This window comes from Myiozetetes cayanensis, unplaced genomic scaffold (genome assembly GCF_022539395.1).
Source record: "Myiozetetes cayanensis isolate MyiCay16 unplaced genomic scaffold, myiCay2020 scf2-11, whole genome shotgun sequence".
Taxonomy (NCBI): domain Eukaryota; kingdom Metazoa; phylum Chordata; class Aves; order Passeriformes; family Tyrannidae; genus Myiozetetes; species Myiozetetes cayanensis.
In genome coordinates this window covers 4,228,386-4,249,970 of record NW_026087411.1, presented here as the reverse complement: position 1 = coordinate 4,249,970, position 21,585 = coordinate 4,228,386, and the positions used below count along the sequence as shown (strand labels likewise).

General features: G+C 47.6%; 2 protein-coding genes across 4 annotated transcripts in view; one reads left to right on the top strand and one right to left on the bottom strand.

Annotated features, from left to right (window-relative positions):
- Positions 1–16,072, top strand: part of GALM (galactose mutarotase) — a 25,555-nt gene extending 9,483 nt beyond the window's left edge. For 2 of the 3 annotated variants that reach the window (XM_050315817.1, XM_050315818.1), the window contains 7 exons: positions 4,437–4,591; positions 7,402–7,608; positions 9,697–9,778; positions 11,379–11,520; positions 11,616–11,790; positions 12,286–12,397; positions 15,614–16,072. In XM_050315817.1, the coding sequence (XP_050171774.1) occupies positions 4,437–4,591; positions 7,402–7,608; positions 9,697–9,778; positions 11,379–11,520; positions 11,616–11,790; positions 12,286–12,363 (839 nt within the window). In that variant the 3' untranslated portion in view covers positions 12,364–12,397; positions 15,614–16,072. Of the gene's footprint in view, positions 1–3,537; positions 3,980–4,436; positions 4,592–7,401; positions 7,609–9,696; positions 9,779–11,378; positions 11,521–11,615; positions 11,791–12,285; positions 12,398–15,613 lie in introns of those variants that run through there. The other variant, XM_050315816.1, reaches the window with a different exon arrangement.
- SRSF7 (serine and arginine rich splicing factor 7) lies at positions 15,338–21,585 on the bottom strand. Its single transcript, XM_050315819.1, has 9 exons — positions 21,504–21,585; positions 21,010–21,190; positions 20,707–20,883; positions 19,745–19,819; positions 19,553–19,654; positions 19,160–19,213; positions 17,216–17,260; positions 16,576–16,611; positions 15,338–15,651 (listed from the first exon to the last, which is right to left on the bottom strand). Exons 1-9 carry the CDS (start codon positions 21,529–21,531, stop codon positions 15,597–15,599), a joined length of 753 nt encoding a protein of 250 aa, XP_050171776.1. The 5' UTR covers positions 21,532–21,585; the 3' UTR covers positions 15,338–15,596.

The following is a 21,585-nucleotide window of genomic DNA, read 5'->3' as shown; positions in this document are numbered from 1 at the left end:
CCCAAGGAAAGTAATTACTATAGCAACCAACACATCTGAATGGCTCTTTGGCTGCTACCGAGATACAAACAACTTGCACACAAAGGCACATCAGAAACGTGCTATGTAAAACGTTCTCAGGGAGCTCTGCTTTTTGTAGAGCCTTATAAAACGTGCATAACAGGCTCATGAGAAATGACTGCCAGGATAACAGCAAGCAATTGTACCATGCCATGATCCCAAAATAACCTAATCAATGGCTCAGTATATTTACCCCTGAAGAGATGAAGCAAAAAAAAGTGCAGGCTCCATTTTAAGCCTGTGTGCCGGGAAGTACCCAGCTGAGCTAAAGATACATTCAATAAGCAGACAATAAAATGGTGGGGAAACATCTTCCCTTTTGTTCTGTGTACTGATGCAAACTCCCAGCAGGCTTCAAGTGCCAGCTCATCCCTTGGGCTTATACAGACTTTGTCAGAAAAAGGGATTTAATTACAGCCTTGTAATGCTGGAGGGTGTAAGAAGTGATGTCTGCGTTCTTTTCTGTGTCTGTGCAGCAATCAACCCCCACAGACCCCATCTCCAGCTGCCGTGCTGGGTACATCACTGTTGCTATTACTGAATAAGGAAGCTTCTTGAGCAACAGCAAATTGTAATCATTGGCCATTGCCTAAGTATTACAGCGTTTGGAGTGTCTCTGTCACCTTCAAATCAAAATTCCACTGGTGTAATAACAACTTGATAGTTTCTGGTACCTGCCTGCAAAGCAGCACCACTTCATGGTGCTGAGACAAACAGCTCAGATCACCTAAACAAGACATCTGGTCCAAGCAGCCTGGCCCAGGAGTACTGTCCGAAGTTTCCCCACAGGACATATACACACATGTCTCTTGTCTCAAGGATGGTGAGTAGCATTAACACCACACTCCTGCTCCACTGCACAAGGCAGCTCTGATGAAAATGGAGGTTATGGATCTGGGTAACTCAGAATGGAGTTAGATACTATAAGGGAACACAGTATGTCCCTTCCCAAATCTGAACTGCCTTTTAAAATTATCATTTAATCAGTGTCCTAAAGTCTTGCTCTGGGCCCAGAATAAACTGAAAATTACAGCTGGATTTAACATAAATACAAAATTAAGGAAGGAAATATAGTGATGTAATTTATTACAGAAGTGCCTTACAACCAAACAGAAAAAGGATCTTGGCATAGCAGGTTGTGCACAACCAAGTTTTGGTTGGCTGTAGCCTTTTAAACAAAGTCACTTTATTTTGGATTAAAGAAAAACATCTGAAAAAAGCACAGAAATAAAGTATTCCTACAAAAATAGCACAAACATATATAAAATCCAAGGACTTGTTTCTGTCTTGCAAAATGGTAGCTGCCCTGTAAGCACTAGGAATTTCCAAATTTCAGATCGCAGGAAAATAAATTCTCCGCTGTAATTTTTCTCATAAGTTTATTTTCTCATAGTAGTTGATGGTGCATTAAATAGCTCCCTCTCAAAAAAAAAAAACCCAAACCCAACAAAACAGTTCTTTATCACAGTGTGCCTTCTTACAAGCTCTTTGGTTGGGGAAAGACAGGACCACTCACTCACAGGGTGATTCCCCAGTTCACCTTTGCTACTAAACAGGAATACCTTGCCTGGTTTAGAGGAGCTGGGACCAGTGGGACCAGGCTTCTGGGCAGCACGTAACCTGCCTTCATGCCACACCTCTGCTATTCCTGCAGAGTCACTGGCTGCAATAGAGCAGATAAATCCTTGTTCCTCACAAACATTTTGTGGTTTGGGTCAGAAAAGGCTGCTGCAGTGCCTTTTCAGTGAGAGCAAGGGAAGATACAGAGTAGAGAGCTACTGCACTGCCCGGCTGCTCATGCCGAGCTGCATGGCAGAGAAGTGAAACCAAAGTCTCAGAGACGAACAGCAAGCTCTTCTGAACACTCACCAGCTGTGGAAGTGCCCTGTTGCCAATGCCAGGTGCGTCCAGGCCCAATGCTTCGGTTTTCTTCTGCAAAGAAAGAAGGGAAAAATGCAAGGAGCTTGCATTTGACCATCACTATAAGCAAATCTCAGTGCCACAGTGAATAAGGCCCAAAACAAACTCTTCCTTAAAAATAGAAATCCTCAAGATCATGAAACAGGACTCTTGAAATACCTTGCTCAGATTCTGAAGCTGGCATTGCTTTTTACTGTTTCGTGCAAGATTCAGGCTTGTGCAAGCTGGTTTCTTTTCTAGTTTATCTGCTAGCTTGAAAATTGAGTGGCTAGTTCATGAACAGATTTGTCTGTGGTATTGCTTTTGCACTTGAACAGCCTTAGATGTCACTGGGGCTTGAGTGGTCTTGCATCTGTGAAGGTAGGTGAGAAAATCAGGGTGTTCATGACTATTACATCAGACAAAGAGTTTGATCTAGACCTCTGCTGCAAATCAGAGAAGTAAATCAAAATGGCAACTCCTGTCATGTTAAAAAAACCCACAGGTTAATGAAATCCAGTCTTTGCAAAGCAGAAATGCTTCCTATGGCTGGAGAAGCATGTTAAGAGAGAGGTGTTGAGGGAGTCAAGGTGCTAAGGAGTGAGCTTCTGGGAACACTCTGCATGTGAAAACATGTATGGAAACACATGAATTAGTTATAAATGAGAAGTCATATAAATCCATCAGGAGCCTTCCTCACTCCAAGGTTTGTGCTGCTCCCTGTCATGTCTCAAATGGGAGGTGGTATAGGTGAGCAGTAAAAAGCATGTTTACTTGCAATGTTGTTTTTGGATGGAGAGCACAGGTTGTGAAGGTGCAGAAGGAAACACAGGAACAGGCATTTATGTTACACAGCAACTATGAGGCCATCACTAACAAAGAAGTGCAGGTTTCCAAACCATCTCTGCTCAGTCTCGGGTCGGAGGTTTTGTTTCTGTGTTGGCTTGGAATTTGTAGCTTGTCTTATCAAAAGATGATGGCTGTGTTGGAAATTAATATTTAGCAACCATTGGTTAATTGACTGAGGCTTTTTGGTGGCAGTTCTAGGAACTGTTGGTACTTTCAACAAGTTCTGAAAATGGGCCCTCATAGAAATACAACCATATCAAATTGTAGTGAGGTTGCAGTTGAGCCTTGCCAAGAGAGGTCAAAAATATGCACATGCATTAATTACGTGTTGCCTGGGTTTTCCCTGCAGACTGAAATTGCCTGCGAAGGCTGGAGACAGGCAGAGGTCAGTATTTCAACAGATGATGATTTTCAATGGAGTCTGTGTCAGAGCCACAACTTGGAGAATAACAACACCCTGGCCGGCGAGCCTGATTTACAGCTCCCTCAGCAGGCACTGCCTTGTGCCTCTTGCGGAGAGGCTACGTGGGGGGGAAGGACAAAGAGAGAAAACAGCATTTTGTGGAGTCACGCTTTTGCAAGGGCCATGAAAGTCGTGTCGGTGTGATGCCAGTGGGGGACAGGAGAGGGTAGCGGCGATGCTCTGTCCCCCGGACTTGCGAGCTGGCGGCTGCAGTGCCTGGCTTGGGAGCGCTCCCTGCTTTCCGCATCCTTCCCGCTCCCCTCGGCCACCTCCCTCCGCCCGGACCCGGCGCCTGCTGCCCTTCGGAGCCAGCCCAGGGTGCCCGGCTCTCCCTCCACCGGGCGCGGCGCGGCTCCTCCCCGCACCGGCAGGCGGCCGGGCCGGTGTGCTGGCCGCCCTTTGGAGCCTTGTGTGCGTCCGTCCCGGCCGCCATTGTTTCTTCCTCCTCACGGGCGTCCTTCCCGGGCAGGCTGCGGCTCCCTGGAAGGGTCGGTGCCGGCGCTTGGGGAGCGATGACCGCGGTGCGGAGAGAGGCGTTCGGGCGGATGCCCGCGGAGCAGGGAGGCGGAGAGGTGGAGAAGTTCGTCTTAGAGTCGGACAGCGTGAAAGTGGAGATCCTGTCCTTAGGGTGCATCATCACCGCTCTGGAGACTAAAGACAGGGATGGGAAGTTTTCAGATGTTGTCCTAGGATTTGACACTTTGGAAGGTGGGTCTAAAGCCGTTTCTTTAAAAAAAAGAACCCCCCCACAATCAGGCAATTTAACAATTTAACCAGCGTTTACAGCGTGATCTTCTTCTAAGGGTCCCCTCCAAATCACGGGCTGAACACATACACTTCCTGCTGCCTTTCGTGGCGGGATGTGGTGGATGTGGAACTGGGACACTGGTGGCTCCATCTTGCAATGTGCCCTTCTGTTGAGGCAGCTCTGAGTCACACCTTGACTGCAAGAGCCCTTTTCTGCAAATCTGCAAAGAATACAAGATCCCATCAAGCTATTTTAATCAGTGGTGAGCTGTGTGTCCTGTGAAACACTGGAACTGCAGTCATGTATTTAGTCCTGGAGGGAAACAGAGAGAGAGACCTCTGAGTCCATCAGCACACCTGGAGACCACCCGTCTTGTCCCAGTCCTTCTGTTTAACCGTGTGCTGTTTTTCTGGACAGGTTACACAAAGAAGCACCCCTTCTTCGGTGCTGTCGTTGGGAGAGTTGCCAACAGAATTGCCAAGGGGAGGTTCACCTTGGATGGGAAGGAGTATCAGCTGTTCCTCAACAATGGGCCCAACAGCCTGCACGGAGGAGCCAAGGGATTTGACAAGGTGAAAATCAGGCTGGCAGTCCTAGTGTCCTCCCAGCACACAGCCTGTGGGGTTGTGGCAAGAGGGTATGATGTCTTCCCTTCCAACCCTGTAATATTTTCTAGTGGTTATTGAGTTGAATCAGCTCAGAAAGTGCTGTGAGTGCAGGAATGGAGGGAAGTGAGACAGATCTTGTGAGTTGCTGGGTTGGCTTGTCTTTGCCTGAGTTTGCAGGGCTCGCTTGTATCTTCCTTGATGCTGTGCTGAGGGGTGCTGTGCTTCCTCTGTGTGACTGCAGCCTGAGGTCTCATGAGCCCAGTTCTGACAGGGTTGTCCTGGGCAAGGTGATGCTCCTGTGGAGCCTGGCTTGGGACACAAAGGTAAGGATCAACCTCAAGTGCAATGGAGGCTCCCCAGGTGCCAGCTGTACCACCCTGGAGTGTGTACTGTAGTTGTGCCAGTGCCCAGAGAGAGTGTCCTGGGGAACAGGGATCCACACAGGCTGATTTCCACTTGCAGTTTAAAGTCTGGTACCTGCCCATAGCTCCTCCCAGAGTCAGAAGGACCTGAGTTTGCAGAAACTGTCATTGCTGCTTGCTTGTAACAGCACTTCCAAGTAAGGGGAGAGCAGGGTGGTGCTGCAGGTTCAGTGCAGTCATTGCATGCACCCTTCCATGCCCCCTGGCTCTCACTCTGACTCAGCAGTGGGGAACTAGATCAGGCCTGAAATCCCAGGATCTAGGACCACTGTATCTCCTTCCCAGCCCTCCCCTGTGAACTCGTGAGTTAAAATAACCTTTCCCTGGCCCCAGGGCACTCAGCCTTTTTCATCTTCTCCCAAGAGCTGTTGCTGAAGTCAGATACTGTCCCTGCAGTACGGATGGTAAGAGCAACAGAGCATTACCTCTCTTGAAAGCCTTGCTGATAACCCAGCTTCACTGCAGAGCAGGCTCAGAAGTCTCTGCTTTCCTGGGCTTTGTCAGATCAAATGTATTTGTGACGAGCAGGTAGCGGATCCACCATTTCCCCAGAGGAACACATGTGAATGTGCTGGTGCAGCTGCTTTCCTGGGTTAATGTTTTATTTCATGAAAGGACATCCAGGCTGATGGGACAAAAGTCAGAGTGTCTATAAAAAAAAATCACTTCTAGGCAGTACAGTATGAGCTGGCATCAGCTTGGGATGAAGTGCTCCTCGGCAACCTCAGGAAAAAGGGAGTACCGGGGTGCCTTGGCTGTTGTACCCCAAAGAGGACAATTTGGTTTAAGGTTTCTTTATACACCCTGACTCCTGTGATCTGAAGCTGAAAATATGCACTCCTTTGCACCTGAGGCTTCCGAGCTGTCTTCTGCAGGTGGGGGATGTGGTGTCTTCCCCTTGGTTGCTGAAGGCACACCAGCTTGTTGGGGACAAGGCAGTGACATCCCCCAGCCAGAGCTGTGTGTCCTCTGGCCCACAGGGCACACGTGGGCACCTGCTCAAGACCTCCTCCAGCTAGGAAGTGATCACTGTTCAGAGATAATCCTAACACAAACAAGACACACCGGCATTTGACTGTGACTGTCTTGATCGTCTTGTCAGTGTTTCCTGATCTTGCAGATCTGAGTGCTGCAGTCAGCGCGTGGTCTGATGAGTGTCTTGCAGCTGTGCTTGCATGGCAGCAGTACGTGACCACACTGCTGGGAGACTTTAGAAAATAACCCTCTTAGCTTAAAAAAAATAATGATACCTGTATGCTTCCTGAACTTTAATAGCTTTTTCTTCGAAGAACTTAAATAGAAACTCATATTTGAAATCATAGCATCTGTAGAGCAGTGGGAGCTGCAGTTGACCTGCACTCTGTGCAGGAGGACCTGCTGTGCATGCTGGTATATTTGACATCCTCAGTTCCTATGTTTGGTGAAAATGCTGGCTTTTGACAGTGCCCCATGTTTGTGATTTCTGGGTAGGACATGAGAAAGGTCATCTCAAAAGCGTTATCTGGCCCCCATTCCTAAATCTGTCCTCTTTGATTAGACAGTAACTATTCCTTAGGTAGATGCAAAACTTCAGAGCCCAGACACCTCACCTCTTATCGCACATCGTGCTTAGCATGAGGCCAGGGTCAAACAGCCTGTGTGGGCATCTGTGTATGGTGAGCTGCCTTGGTTCACTTGCTGGCATGTTTGGCTTCAAGCAGAGCCCTGGTCTGTGGCAGGGGCAAGAATGGGAGAGGTGCCAGCTCTCTGGAGAGAGACCTGTGGATGTGTCTGGCAATACATCTGGTACTATTTAACCCAAGCCCAGCCCCTGAGCAGGAGCTCCCAGTGTGTACTTACATTGTCCTAGAAACCAGAGCGTAGTGAGCAGAGGGAAGGGTGGCAGCTCATTGAAGTGATGTTGTACATCAGCAGATCCATGGAAAGGGGAATAAGTCCAGCTGCAGGGCAAAAATCAAATGTGTGGACTGTCTTAGGCATGGAGTAATGCAGGCTGGAACAGACTACCATCAGACTGCCAAACTGCCTTGTTTATTTGGCTGCTCACTGGAAAACTTGTTCCCTGCTGCTGGTCCTGGCTGACCAAGAGCAGGCTGGTACTTGTGTTTTCTTCCTTTTTTCTTTTTTTTTTTCTTTAATGAGAAAAAAAAGTCCTTCATAGGGAGAAAAAGATTGATTGATTTTTTTTCCCCCCCTTCTAGGAGTAAGGGCAGGAAAGGTGAATGAAAAAGCCTTTGTTTCAGTGCAGCATCCCTTGAGTGCCTTCTGTCCCTGGGTTTAGCCCAGGCTGCGGCAGGAGAGAAGGATACCATGTTTCCCATCACTGTCCCACCAACATCATGCTCCTTGCAGGTTCTCTGGAGCCCCCAGGTACTCCCGGATGGCGTCCGCTTCTTCCGGCTCAGCCCCGACGGTGAGGAAGGGTATCCTGGAGACCTGAAAGTCTGGGTGACCTATACCCTTAGTGGCAGGCAGCTGGCCATCAACTATCGAGCCCAGACCAGCAAGACAACACCCATCAGCCTGACAAACCACGCATACTTCAACCTCGCAGGGCAGGTAAACGTGGGGAGATGAACTCTGTAGAGAGACACTGTGCAAGGGAAGAAAGCCTGGGAACCCATGGGATGATCCATGAGCTTCCCATGGGATCACTGGGACCAACATGCTGGCCTGGGGACACAGCATGTTTTTGGGGACACAGCAGTGGGGGTTGTCTCTATGCATTGTGGGCTGCATGCAAGGACAGGACAGAATTACACAGACCTCAGATGAGGACATGTTGTCTCAGCGGTTCTTGAATATTAGCTCTCCTTTTGTGTGTAACTGGGGAGCTTCAGTCTCTCCTTGTCCCTTGGGAAGATTACAGAAGAGGTACCCTGCTGTGCCCTAGTGCTGGGCTGACATTTCTTAGCTGTATTCTGTTGGCACTTCTGAGATGATGTGCTGAACCCTTGCATGGGTGTGTTCCAATCCGCTTAGATGCAGAGGGGAGCCAGGTTCTAAAACATTCTCATAAGTAAGATTAAGACACAAATGAGGCCAGATGATGGATCTCAAAACAACAATTCAACTTTATTTTGTAACACAAGAGAGCAGAGAGAAAGAAAGAAGATAAAAAAGTAGGAAGAGATAAGGGTAGCTGTTAAAAGCATAGGACAGGAGTTACCACCACCACCACGGAAGTCCTGCTGGCTTGCAAGCTAGTCAATCTCTGCTGGGTTTCTTCCCTGGTCACCTTGTATCCTCCGAGGAACCAGCAGGGTAACAGAGTGGCAACAGCAGCCCTCAAACAGACCCCCCAGCAGTCTCCAGGCACGGCCTTAAATACCCTCGCCGTGGTAGCCCCGGTTCGCCCATTGGTCACTTCACCAGTATCTGAGCGAAGGTCACCTGCTACCAAGATGGGCCCAGAGTGCCTGTTGGCTGGTTCCCCACTCTCAAGCAGCATCTGCCTGACCTGCCGTATTTGGGAGAGTAAGTCCTTCCCGCGTTTTTTGATTGTAACAACTTTTTATCTTTTTTTGCTCATCTGCCTGCCTCTGCTGGCTTGCTAGGTGCATCCTGGAGCTTTTGCAAGTAGCTCAGCTCCTGCAGCAGCCTGGGCTGTGGCATCAAGGCATTTTAACTCCATGCTCGAGACAATGGCGAAGCAGACTCCATCTTGTAATCAGACTCCATCTTGTAATCAGTCCACTACAGGGTGGTGCAATTGAGTTTGGAGCCTCTAGTGCCAGCACTGAAATACCCACGTCAAAATGGGGAGGAGAAACATCATGAAAAGAGGATGTGAGATAGCCAAGTTGCAGAGTAGCAAGGTTGCAGTAGCCTCGTGCAGAGGGCTCTCACGCCCTGTTCTGGGTCCTGTCAACCGAACAGGCAGTTAACTGCAGCAGTGTTTTAGTCTCACCCTGTTTTATAACTGAGGAGGAAAAGGATCTGAGAAATAAAATGTTGCTGGGCAGAGTAATAGGATAGTATAGTGCAGTCACGCTTGGATGTGAGACAAAGACACTTAAAAGTGTTAGTGAGAGACAAGCCAGCTCCTCTGTGCAGGAGCTCTGCTCAGGCTGCTGCTGATAATGACTGTGCAGTTGTTAGTGTACTCTCTGCTTGTACTGCCAGAGGTACAGTAATACCAACACCTCCAGTGTGCAGTTCAGGCATGTTCCAGAGGAACAAAAGACCTTTAGGCATGAAATTGCTCCTCAGATTAGATAGTGACCTGAAGGCTCAGCTTTGATCCTGCTTCCCTTCCAGCCCAGCAGGTTCCCTGCCAGCATTCTGGAGGCTGTGGAAGAGGAGGAGGAGCTCACCCCTGCTGCAATGCAGGAGATGAGCCAGGAGGGTTTCATTCCTCCCTGCGTGCTTCCTTCCCCCTTTGCTGGATAGTCAGTCTTCAGTGTGGTACTGCTTGGTGAGGTACAAGCCCTGTGGGATTTACAGTTCTTAGGGCCCATGAAGGCTTTAGCCTGTGCCAGTACCTTTGTCCTGTGCCCAGGGTAGGATGATGGCCAGGAAGTCCCACAGGCACTACCAGATCAGCTGTAGCACCACTGTGGATAGTAAGTTCCCATGTGAGCTTAGGGCTGCTTGAGCAGTGGAAGGGCTGCAGCAGGAATCCCAGCATTTCCCATCCTCCTGCAGGGCTCCCCGGATGTCTATGACCACGAGATCTCCATTGAAGCAGATTCCTACCTGCCTGTGGATGACACCAAGATCCCTACCGGTGGGTGGTGCGGCACGTGTGGCACATGGGGAGAGCGGTTTGTCGGAGGAGTATTTTGGTGTTGGGAGCAGCACTGCCCAGCAAGGGGGACACACCAGCACCAAGGGGATCCCAGGGGCCCTCATCCATGAGCACAGTCCCACTGCTCCTGAGTAGAGTGGGCAGAGCCAGGCCCTGATTACATCAACAGCCCCAGACCTGGAGGCCAGGTCTGCCTCAAGGGGTGCAGGCAGGAGGAGCAGGAAATGGGGCCAGAGGCATGTGTGATGTGAGACTGCAACATGGGTCCATACAGAAGACAAGCTACCTGGGACACCTGGAGGAGTAGATTCCCTGGTTCATGTGGCTTTTGCTCAGCTTGGCATGTCACGCCTGTGCACAAGCAGGGGAAAAGCTTAAGGCCATACCAAAACCACTGCCCTGTTTCTCCCTGCTTCTTTGGCCATAGAGATGTTTCACATCATAGTTGTAGCCAGCTTGCTACCCCTGCTTTTTGCAGTTCCCTCTTCTGTGTGTAGTCTTAGTCCTGCGGTGAAGACAAGGTTTATGCAAGTGTTAAAGACAGAGCCCTGGCAATGGCTGCTGTATTTTATGTAACTGAATCAGAATGGTTTCATTTTTTCCCAAGGTGTTTTTCCACCTCATGGCTGAATTGAGTAACTGTGTTCCTTTTAGACAGGATCAGGAGCCTCAGAAATGTGCTGCTGTCAAGTGCAGACTGATGCTTCCCTAGGTTTGCAGGGTACACTTGGTGCAGAGCCACAGCCAAGCTGGATGTGTGGCTGCAGTGAGCAGAGCACAGCTCATGGGGCCTGCAACAGGGCCATCCCCAATGCTGGCACCTGCCTGCTGACCTTTGGAAACTTCTCTCTTTAGAGAGGCGTAGAAAAAATGTGACTTTAGGAAAACATCCCTTCCCTTTGTCTTCCCCTTTCCTATGCCAAACCCATTGCCTTTGGGTTGGTGTGACTGTGTTTTGCACTGTGTTTAGTATGTCTTAGGGCTGTTCTTGCTTCACAGGACTTAATTCCCACAGCAGGCCTTAAAAAAGACAAGAGCAAATGCTGGGTTTGTGGTCTTTAACCATTTTCCTGAAACAATGCCCTGAGGCAGAAGGGGACCGGTCCCACTGGTCCCATATTCATCATCCCATAGGTGGACCACCTTCGTGGCCACCTCAGAGGTGTTTATTCAGAGATCTGGAAGGAATAATTACTTTGTACAGAGATAGTGTCTGTAGGTAAATATTATGCATACAAAACCATTAATATACAAGAAGTTTAGGGTTTATATTAGCTTGTACAGTTACAAATACAAACCTCCCATGTGTTTTCTTGCTCCTTATCTGTGCTTTATCCCTGCTAAGAACAGCAGCACCCCAGGGGCTGCCAGCTGTGCTGGGGGACAAGGTGAGTGATATCCCAGCCCAAGTCACAGTGGCCACGAGGGGAGCTTGCTTGAAGCAGGACACTGCACTGAGACAAGGATCAAACTCCTCAGCTAATCAAACCAATGGATCTCAATCCTGCCCAGGAACCAGCCCCACAGGGGTTTGCTGGTGTGTGGAGGAGTGGCTGACGCTGTTGTTCTCCTTGCTTAGGGGAGGTGGCCACCGTGCAGGGCACTGGATTTGATCTCCGGCAGCCTGTGGAGCTGGGAAAGCACTTGCAGAAGTTTCACCTGGATGGCTTTGACCACAACTTTTGTCTGCGGGAGGTGCAGTCTCCACACCTTGTAGCCAGGTAGGCTGGGACCTTGGCAAGGGGTCCTCAACCCCTGGAGCTGTGGGGTGCCTGTTCAGCCAGTCCCTTGGCATCTTCCACTGGCATTTCCCCAGGGTTCGCCACCCACCCACCGGCAGGACCATGGAGGTTCACACCACCCAGCCTGGCATCCAGTTTTACACCGGGAACAACCTTGATGGCTCCCTGAAGGGCAAAGGTGGCATCACATACCCCAAGCACTCGGCTTTCTGCCTGGAAACCCAGAACTGGCCCGACGCCGTCAACAAGGTGAACTGTCTGTTCCCCTCACAGGGGCTGCTTGGGTCCTGTGGCAGGGGACCATACCCTCACCACCCTCCATGTCTCTGGAGCATTAAATATATAAACAGAGTCTTGGAGAGGCTTTGTAGACACCAGAACAGAGGCAGGCACAGGTCACAGCGTACTGTGGCCTTAGAGAGGGATCAGTCAGCGCAGCAGGGACTAGCCCTGTGCAGCCCAGCTTCCCAAAGCATGGAGTCTAGAGCAGAAGACCCTACTGGGGCCTTGCCATGTCCTCATAAATCTGAATTATTCCTTATGGCCTGAATTCAACCAGTGGGAGGACTCGCCCACTCAGCCAGATGGCAAGTGACGGGGGGTTACACACTGCTGCTGGAAATGGCTGGGGGGAGCTGTAGGATGATGCCCTGGGAAGGCCAAAGGGATGCAGCCATGCTTTCATAACCCTTTGTGGTTCCACGGAATTCATTCAGTCACTGATGCGCTGCTGTCTCTCCCCAGCCCCACTTCCCCAATGTCCTGCTCCATCCAGGTGAGGAATACAACTCCACCACTTGGCTCGTGTTCAACACTGCTTGAGGAGAAGGACTGCTGACTCCTACCAGTGAGGGGGGTAAGTTCCTCCAGCAGCTTAGCCAGAAACCCTGCCAGGTGCTGAACAGAGCTCTCTCCAACTACCCTGGATGATGATCCCACTTGGGAGCATTTTATTTCCTCTTGTGGTTTTCACCTGTGGTTTCTACTGGCTTTGACTCCTGTCACCACCTCTGCTTCTATCTGTTCTGTGCAAAGCTCTCACACTCTGTCTAGTGTCACCCTGGGCACTAGGTTTTGTTTTGCAGTAAAAAATACACCTTGTTTAGGGATATGGCACGTCCCAGCTCCAACTACAGCAGGTATATTCTGTGATATTCATGTGGAGTATGTGGGAAGGCTGATGCAGTTGTGGTTGTTCATTACAACATCTGCTATTTCCAGCAAAGTGCTCTGGGCTGTGCTGGCTGCTGCTGTCTTTGCACAGCGCACAGTGCTTACGCAGAATAGCTTTGTGGCAGACGGTGTGCTGGGATTATCCCACCTGGCTGCCCTGGATCCTCTGGTTCAACTCCTATTTCAAAGCCAGCAAGAGCTGCACAAGAGCATAGTATGGAAGATGCCCTGGCTGCTGAAGTGAAGCAGGCACATCCATTTAGTCCTGAATATACAACTGCAGGAGGAAAACCATCATCTTAATGTTGTGTTTCCACATGAAATATGTAATCTCAAAACCCCTTCAACAGGGGCCTGTCTGATGAAAACCTCCACGTTTCTGAGGTTTCCTAAAAAATTAGCATAAGCCAGGGGATGGCTGTACCGTCATATTACGTAGCTGACAGCCCTCTTCCCAGGGAAACAGACAGTTCTTGGCCAGGCACCCACTTGGAGAGCAAAGCCCAGTAGCAGGGAATGCCAGATTGCAAACCAGGGGAAGCCCATTATGAGAGTGGAGTTTGCCCATCGCACCAGAGACCTTGGATACATGTCCCCTTGCCCCTGACCCAGGCTGTGTGGGGTGTGCACACCCTGCCCAGAGGCGCAGGGCCCAGGGTCACAGCAGTAGCCGTCACACAACACACCTCTCGGGGAATCTTCCAATTACTCACACTGTATGGAATTTATGGTGAAATCCTCCTAAACTCAGGTGAGAGCTGGAGCTGGATGATGATGAGCTAAGGGAGGCAGCATGACCACCCTCAATTTTGGACACTACAGCTGCACGGAAGCACAAGATGTCAGCTTTGTCACTGTTCCCTCTCTGCACCTTGAAGTGCTTGCTGTCCTTCGCAGTGGCCGTCCCTGCCAGCACAGCCCTGCCTCCTTGCTTGTTTTGCCGCTACACCTGGGTTTAGAGGAACCCCAACCCCCTACAGAAACCCTGGGCTCCTCGGCTCAGTCTTCCACGGTGTCTCTGGGTACTGAAAAACAGGTACCAGCATAGCTGTCGTGTCAGGCTGCAGGTTTATTGTGGAGCAGGTTTGCCGTAGGAGTACAGAAAAGAAAAGGTGATCAAATTCCAGAGTAGTGGCATATGTGTGCCTCTGAACAGGCACACCATAAACCAGGCAGGCAATGCACAACCAGTAAATATTCCAAACACGTACCACAGGCTTTGAGCATTTGGGCTGAATCACTGCAGGGTAATATTGGTGCCACCCCCTGCTCTCCCACTGCGACAACAACGGAATTTAACGGGTATTGTGAGAACGCTGATCAGGAACGCTGATCATCGCAACCGGCATAGGGAACACCAACGCCCATCGTGGGCAGCAGGGAGGATCCAGGCACAGGAAACACCATAGCAGCGAGGACCAGGCCACAAGGGCCAGATGATGCTGCAGCAGGTCAGTACACTCAGAATTTGGACTGTTGACTCACACTGGAAAAGCTCCAAGTTAACAGTAAACCTGGTTCTTGAAAACCACGGGTTACCCAAGGTGTGGCCCATCTTGTAACTTCGTTTCCATGTGAGCTGCTCTGCTGTCGTTTACACATTGGAATCAAACTGCCATAACAGATTTCATTAGAAGCCCAAACAGGCCTTGCTTTTCATTTCAGTGCTTATTTACTGCTGAAACTGGCCTTTATTTCTGCTAGATATCCCACCCTAGCAAGAAAAAAGTTTGCTTTTCTCCCCTCTGCCTACCAGTTTGTTTGTTCACAGTCTAACATTGTTTCCAGCCTTTTGCTGTGATCTGTGTCAACAAAGTGCCTTATCATACAATTCTTTTATACAGAATGAGGACAGAGTTTGACACACCTATACACAAATAATTAGTCCTGCAGGCTGTACATCTGCTGTAAGAAATTAGCATAATTCAACAAAACCATCTCCAGGATACGGAGGCTGCTTTAAAAACATACCAGTTTCTGTGAAGCAGATTAGAACTCCTGAGGTCAGTTGTGAGAATCTTAAAGGAGAAGAGTTCGAGTGAGCTGCAGAAAGACTGGTAACAGCTTTCTTTCACCTCTCAAACACATTTTCATAAGGTCCTTCAGAAAGTAGGTCAGAAGACCTTATGTCTTCCATCAAAAAAGGAAAAGCCGCCTTGAGATATTTTAAGAATTTTTCTTTATATTAATAGCCTAAGAAATAACTAATAAGTTATTAATGATTTCTATTGCCTTTAGAGGTTTCTGCAGATGTTATCTGCAGTTTATCCTTAAATTTTCAAGCATCTGGTATCACCAAACACCAGGGAATAAGCTTTGCAGAGTGAGCAAATCAGGGAAAAAAAGGAATGCCCACTAAATAATCATCAAGGAATGAAAAGGTCATATGCCAATTTTTATCCATCTGCGCAAACAGACGTGGATTTTAAATTCCATTTCAAAGAAGGCAGGAACCGATCCTTTCACCGAAGACCAGTCAACAACAGATGTGAAAGTGGCTGCCTTGAGAAGACACTGACCAGTGTTAGTCATTCCCATTTTAGACATTTTTCATCCACATTACATGGCACACAGCTAAAATTACCCACATGTTAACAGAAGCAGCAGGGTTACTACAGAGAGGTTTTAGTTAAAAATACACATTTTATTTCAATGTGCCAATAAAAAAGTCCCACATTTTCATATCACAGGAAGTTATTTCATACAATAAAAAGAGACCTGTGCTAGTCTATTGGTGTGACTAACTCAGAAGACCCAGATCATGCCAAATTTTAGTTGATATACTCTTCTATCTACATTCTTACATTTACAAAGACACCACAAAATCCCTTATAATAATGTAAGCAAAATAACTTTCTTCCTAAAAGATTAACTTCATAACTTTAATCCATTCTTTCAGGACTTGCACTTCTTTGCGGGCTTCCTGATGGTGAGTGGCTGAAAGGAAAAGAATCCACAATTAACATTTCAGCAGTCCTTTGGGATTCAAATACAGGAAAAAGCAACAGGAGGACACCTAGACTCTGGCACACTTTAAGCACTGTTTTTTAATAAGATAACCAATCAGTATGGACAACGGTAATAGGCTGATGATTTAGACTTAATACTTTTCTTTCGAATTTTTGCATTTCTTTCCTGTTATTTTTATAATACAATTTAAATGTGATTACTGTAAGGCTATCTAATTACTAATAGTGACCTTCAGAAAAGTAAGATACCTCTTCACTGTTCTGAAACAGCAGCTTGTCAAAAACTATTGTGATCATTCAGCATTTGTGAGCACATAGGCATGCCCTTGTAATTGTTTGACACTGAAGTTGTAAAAATGAACTATTAAAGAATTCAAATTAGGGAAAAAATGCTGCTGGTTTTGTCACTACACATAATGCATACACACAAGGAGAAAACTATTTACTGACATATTGGGATAGAACAAATAATCAGCAGTAAAAGTCACAGGCTTGGTCTTCCATTCCTGACTGCTCTGCCGGGTTACTCCACCTTCCCCAACCTCCATGTAGCTTTTAATGAGACTGAAAGCTGATTTCCACATTTATTCTGTGTTTTAAGCTTATCAGTCTTTATGCAATCACACTGTTAGTGAACTGAAAGGAACGGGGGAGCAAACAAAGACGAGATGTAACACTGCTACATAACCAGTACCCTAAGGAATTACTACCATGTGTACATATTACAATATAGAAAGCCACAACCACAACATTATTTCTGTCAAAGAGATCTCAGGAAAATACGTTTCCAGTATTTTCCTACAAGCAGCAGTTAAACTCCTCAGCAGAAATCAGTGCAGGTATTAAAATGCCAGCTCTAGAGTCTATGTTATTAATAGGGAGATCAACATACCTTCTCTTTGGAGATGGTGATCGGGACTTTGACCGACTGTCAAAACAGAACATCAGCAATGCAGCTTAAAGATCAAATACTTTTATATTCAAAACTTTTATATTTTAAAAAAGTGCGCATATCAGAAAGCAATGGAATTATTATGGGATCTAGTCAAAAGGTCTTTCCAACGGCAAAGTTTTCAAATCAACTTTTACTTTGACAGGGACTCTCTACTCATTTACCGTGGAGATTAATTTTAAGCAACAGTCTTCAGCAGAGAGAACAGAAAAACAAGGGGTAGGTAGTACTGAGGTGAGGCTTTGAGTAGAGAAACAGCATCACAGATTCCTGATATTTTATCAACAGCATTTACAAAGCTCAAACCCTTTTTCTTATGGATAGAAAAATGTAACAACTGAGCACAAACCCACAAAAAATTAGTAGTATGTTGGAAACTACAAAGAGTTAATGAAAACAAAGGGACAGCTCTGGGAAGCTGTCCCAGAGTTACAGAGGAAATTTTATAATCTGTCATATCACAGATTAGCTGGGGGCTCATGTTGGGAGATTTTTTTTCTAAAGGACCAGGCTCTGTTAATCATGCAAACCTAGCACTGAATTTGAGACACTACTGCAGGCTCTATCTGTGCATGCTCACCTCTTAGCCGGAGAGCCAGACTTTGATCTGCCATGAGACCTAGACCTACAACAAGAAGAAACAGTCAGCAGGGAAGCAGAGAGCACACATGTTCCCATGTTTGAGACACCAGGAGTCACACTCAGTGTATGAGAACTATCATGGTGAACACAAAGAATCCTGCAAGTTTCCAGGGCTTTGCCTGCTAAGTTTCAGAAGAAAGCTTTAAACATGGATGCTGCACATGTTGCTCTGTACTTTGGTGTCTGCCTGATGACCAGTGTTTGCTGATGCAGGTGGAAGGAATACATGGAACAACCCAAATCCTGACCAATACATAAATAAAAAAGCCATGTTCTAAACTTGCAAGTTTTATTAGGCTTGACCACTACAGTTAAAGTGGCTGCAGGTAGAACATTCCTCAAGAATCTTTCTCCTCTGTGAAGTTCAACTTATACGTGCACTTGCTTCAAATATTTTTGAAATGTCTGAACTTAATCCTTGTGAAAAAACTGTCCTAAATGTCAGTCTTTGAGATAAGACTGCTGCACCAGAAGAAACACTAATACTGCCTGAAAGCCTAACTGAAATTTTTAGATCCCCAAAGGAAGTGTTCTATATTCCACATCCAAGGCTTTCCACAACAACTTCCAGATGTATGTTGTGATGCTGTCAAACCAGCAAACATCATGTACTTGTTCAGTCTGTCCTCCTCAAGAATCCAGAGCCTTTCTCCGGGTGTGACACATTCCTTGGACTCTTCTGTAAAGAAACCATCTTTCAATTGCCTCATGTGAAGTGTGGCAGTGACTTCACTGGAGTTAAGCACCATTATTTTGCCACTTCTATATACTTTTATATCTGTAACTTCCTCTGCCTCAGTCACCTAATTTCTACTTACAATGAAAAGTGTCACACAATAGTCTAGAAATGTCACTAAAGGTATCTTTTACCCTGCAGAAAACCACCCTGGTAATGAGAAAGAGAAAACAATGGTGGTAAAATCAAGGTGGTTTTTTTCTTTGAGAATCTGCTGACTGTAGCTGTTTTCTGCTCATCACCAACAGGGAACACTGATGAGCCATGATTAAGTCATATTGAAACAACTGGTATTAAGATTCAACAGGTAGAAAAGTGTACTTCTCCCTTCAGCTAAAAGCTTCCCTTTATTTTTCTCTGTTTCTTCCCGGTTGACCATTATGTTACTTGTTTCAAAGAGTAGCCACCAAACCAGGACAGCAGGCACGGGGATGGGCTGGGGGCATAAGCAGCACCATCTCCAGAGCAGAACTTCCATTTACTCTTGTTCTCCTGACAGTCCATCCAGCACATCCAGGGTGTCAACCAGCGTGCTCCATGGAGCACCAGCTGCCTTTACTTACTATGAACTAGAATTTAAGAGAACAGATGACATCTTGTGTTCCTCTAAAATTCGATCATTACTCTTATGACGCATTTATTGGTACAGAGTAATTCTGATTGGTGTTTATCTCAAATTAAAGTGAGCTCCTGCAGACAGACACTTTGTTATTCAACAGAGCTGGAATTACATCTGCAGCACTCAGGGCACTACTAAGCCCTTCAGGACTTGCCTGGCTGCATACATTAATGCATTAATACACTACCAGAAGGGCACCCTGATTTCTCGCAAAAATAATAGGAAGAATCTACAGTCTTGTGTGTGCTACACAAAAAAAATAAACTTTTAAGATAAATGTTTGCTCTGTTAGCTGTTAATGCAACCTGATCAAACCAATACTTGTGATGACTACAGGGAACTGGATGTCAGTGCCATGCAAAACAATAAAAAGAGAAAGAACAATCTTCTGCATTGCTTAAAACTACAAACATCTAAGTTAGTGCAGAGAAAATGCAACTTTTTCTGAAAATGTTAACAGTTAGAGAGCCTAAACAGACTTCTAAGCAACTCTTACCAAGTATCAGCAGTCACAGAAGAGATCTTACCTGCTTCGGGGCCATGTAACAGATCTTGACCTAGACCTGGATCTTGATCTAGACCTGAAATAAAAAAATTAAGAAGAAAAATGAGTCAACTCAACCAGAAGTGACGACAATTACAGTACTACATAAATTAACGTCAGATCTTGAACTTAAAAGCTACACGATCATTACACATTTTGCACATAGAAATTCATTATGGGACATGCTGTTGTGTAAAGTCCCAAAACTCACTCGAATTACCACGCCAGTGAATTTAGCTAGGATTATCAGAAACTTTTTAAGAAGCTGACTTCTAGAGCTCAACACCTTTTGAAGTCTGCTATCCAAAACCTAATTAAATCAGAAAATTCCAACAAAAGTAAAGCAAACAGTATTTTAAAAATGTCTACTAATTACCTTGATCTCTTCAAAGAACCTGATCGGGACCGGCGGGGAGACACGGACCTAGACCTACGAGGAGAAACAGACCGGGATCTACGATAGGAAGCTGACCTGGACCTGCCAAAAAAATCAATTAAAGAGTTGTAGAAGTGCAGCTTTTTCTAACCGGAACGAGAAAACAGGAATAGAAGACAAACTGAAGCACACCTCCTACCACGGCTCCGACTGCGTGACCGAGAATACCTCCTTCCTCGGGACCTCGAGCGCGATCTAGACCGGGACCTGGGTTTAGGTTAGAGAAAACAGGTATCACCAAACAGCTGCAGCAACCAGTGCATGTGAGGCCCTGCTGAAGTCAAAACTCATTTCAGACAACTAAGGAACTAGCATCTGTCATTTGGAAAAGCTCTCTGGGCCTACTCGTCTTGAGCATTTTTACTACCTAGAAAAATGTTAAAAGCTGAATTACATTTGCAGAATTACATTAGAATAGAAAACACTGTAATGCGTATTTAAAATAAACCTTGCAAGTTTGCAGGTCGACCCTCTTTGGCCCAAGGTCTAGCAGATCTAGACGATCTAGAAGTATCTATAGCCGATCGCTGCATCTAGGTGTTCTCTTCAATCTAACGACGATCAAACTGACAGCCCAATGAGCCAGGGTGAGGCTTGATTGACGCAAGAAGATTTTTCTAGGTGGGAATGTGGTCAATCTGGTGTTCCTCTTTCTAAACCGGAGGGGGGCCCCAATTGAAAGCCAAATTTACTGTTACGGCGGTCACCGTCTCAAATTTTCTGCCCTTAAAGAATAAGGTGAAGCTACGTGTAGATGGCTCGAGGGGATCTGGCCTCTTATGCTGATCACCTCAAGGTCTAGGAGGATCTTAAGTGTCGGATTTGCAAGGCGCCTCAGCATGAAATCTTAAGGCTCGTGACATTCTGAATCAAGGCGACTGACTCAAACGAAGAAACCTGAAAGGTTTTGACCAGGTTGATTATTAAAATATTAACATTTGATAGAAATAGCAACAAATTGTAATATACACCTATACATTTATTCTAGCGTTAAAGTTTAAAGAAAACCGGTGTAACATTCTGTTCTTTGCTAACAAGAACTACACAAAAGCGAAACTGGCGAAGCAACGCGGCCGCCCCGGCCCCGCACGTACCTGCTCCTCCTGCGGCGGCTGTAGCGGTGACAGTCATAGGCATAGTGGCCTTTCTCACCACACTCGTAGCATCTGTCGTTGGGGTCAAAGGGGCGCCGGGCAGGGGGCCTGTCGTAACGGGAGCGCCGCGGCATTCCCGTGGACACTTCCACTCTCACCCTCGAGCCACATATCACCCTGCAACAAAGTCCGCGACGGCTCTAAGTTAAACGCTATAGTTTACCACACGACTACAAAAGCAGAAGAACCGGAGAAACTCTCTCTGGTCTTAAAAACCGGCAGGCGTCCGAAATGCACACGTACTTCCCGTCAAGTCCACGCACGGCATCTTCAGCGTCCCGGGGGTCCTCGAACTCCACAAAGGCGAACCCCGGCGGGTTCCTCGCGATCCACACGGTTCTCAGCGGGCCGTAGTAGCTGAAGGCTCTCTCCAGCTCGCCTTTGCCCGCGCCCGTGCCCAGGTTGCCCACGTACACCTTGGTCTCTGCGGGAGCGAAGCGATGTCAGCGCCCAAACCGGGCCCAGGCCCCGCCCCCCCGCCGCCATCTTGTCCGCGCGACCCGTTCCCGCCTTCGCCGCGAGCGCGGCGCGCGCGGCCGCGCCCCCTCCCCCCCCACGGCCGCTGACGCAAAATGGCGGCGGCGACAACGGCAGGAGCGGCCGCCTCGCCTTCCTCCCTTCCCCGCCAGCGCCCGCAGGCCGCTCCGCTCCCCGCGGTAATCGCCCCTTCCTCAGGCCCTCCTCTCCCTGCCCCCCGCGGATATCCCGGCCGCCCGCGGCGCCCCGGTCGCTCTCACCGCCTCCATAGCGGCCGTAACGCGACATCCCGACGGCTCCGCCGCCCGCGCGCACGCGCTACCGCATGCGCCTGCCTCCTGC

What these genes read in the sequence shown, in the direction of transcription:
- SRSF7 (XM_050315819.1), bottom strand. Translation starts at nt 21,531, where the DNA reads ATGTCGCGTTACGGCCGCTATGGAGGCG. An exon ending in GTGCGTGGACTTGACGGGAA is followed by an intron (nt 20,884 to 21,009) that starts GTACGTGTGCAT and finishes ACTTTGTTGCAG; the next exon opens with GGTGATATGTGGCTCGAGGG. An exon ending in TCTGGCTCTCCGGCTAAGAG is followed by an intron (nt 16,612 to 17,215) that starts GTGAGCATGCAC and finishes CTGTTTTGACAG; the next exon opens with TCGGTCAAAGTCCCGATCAC.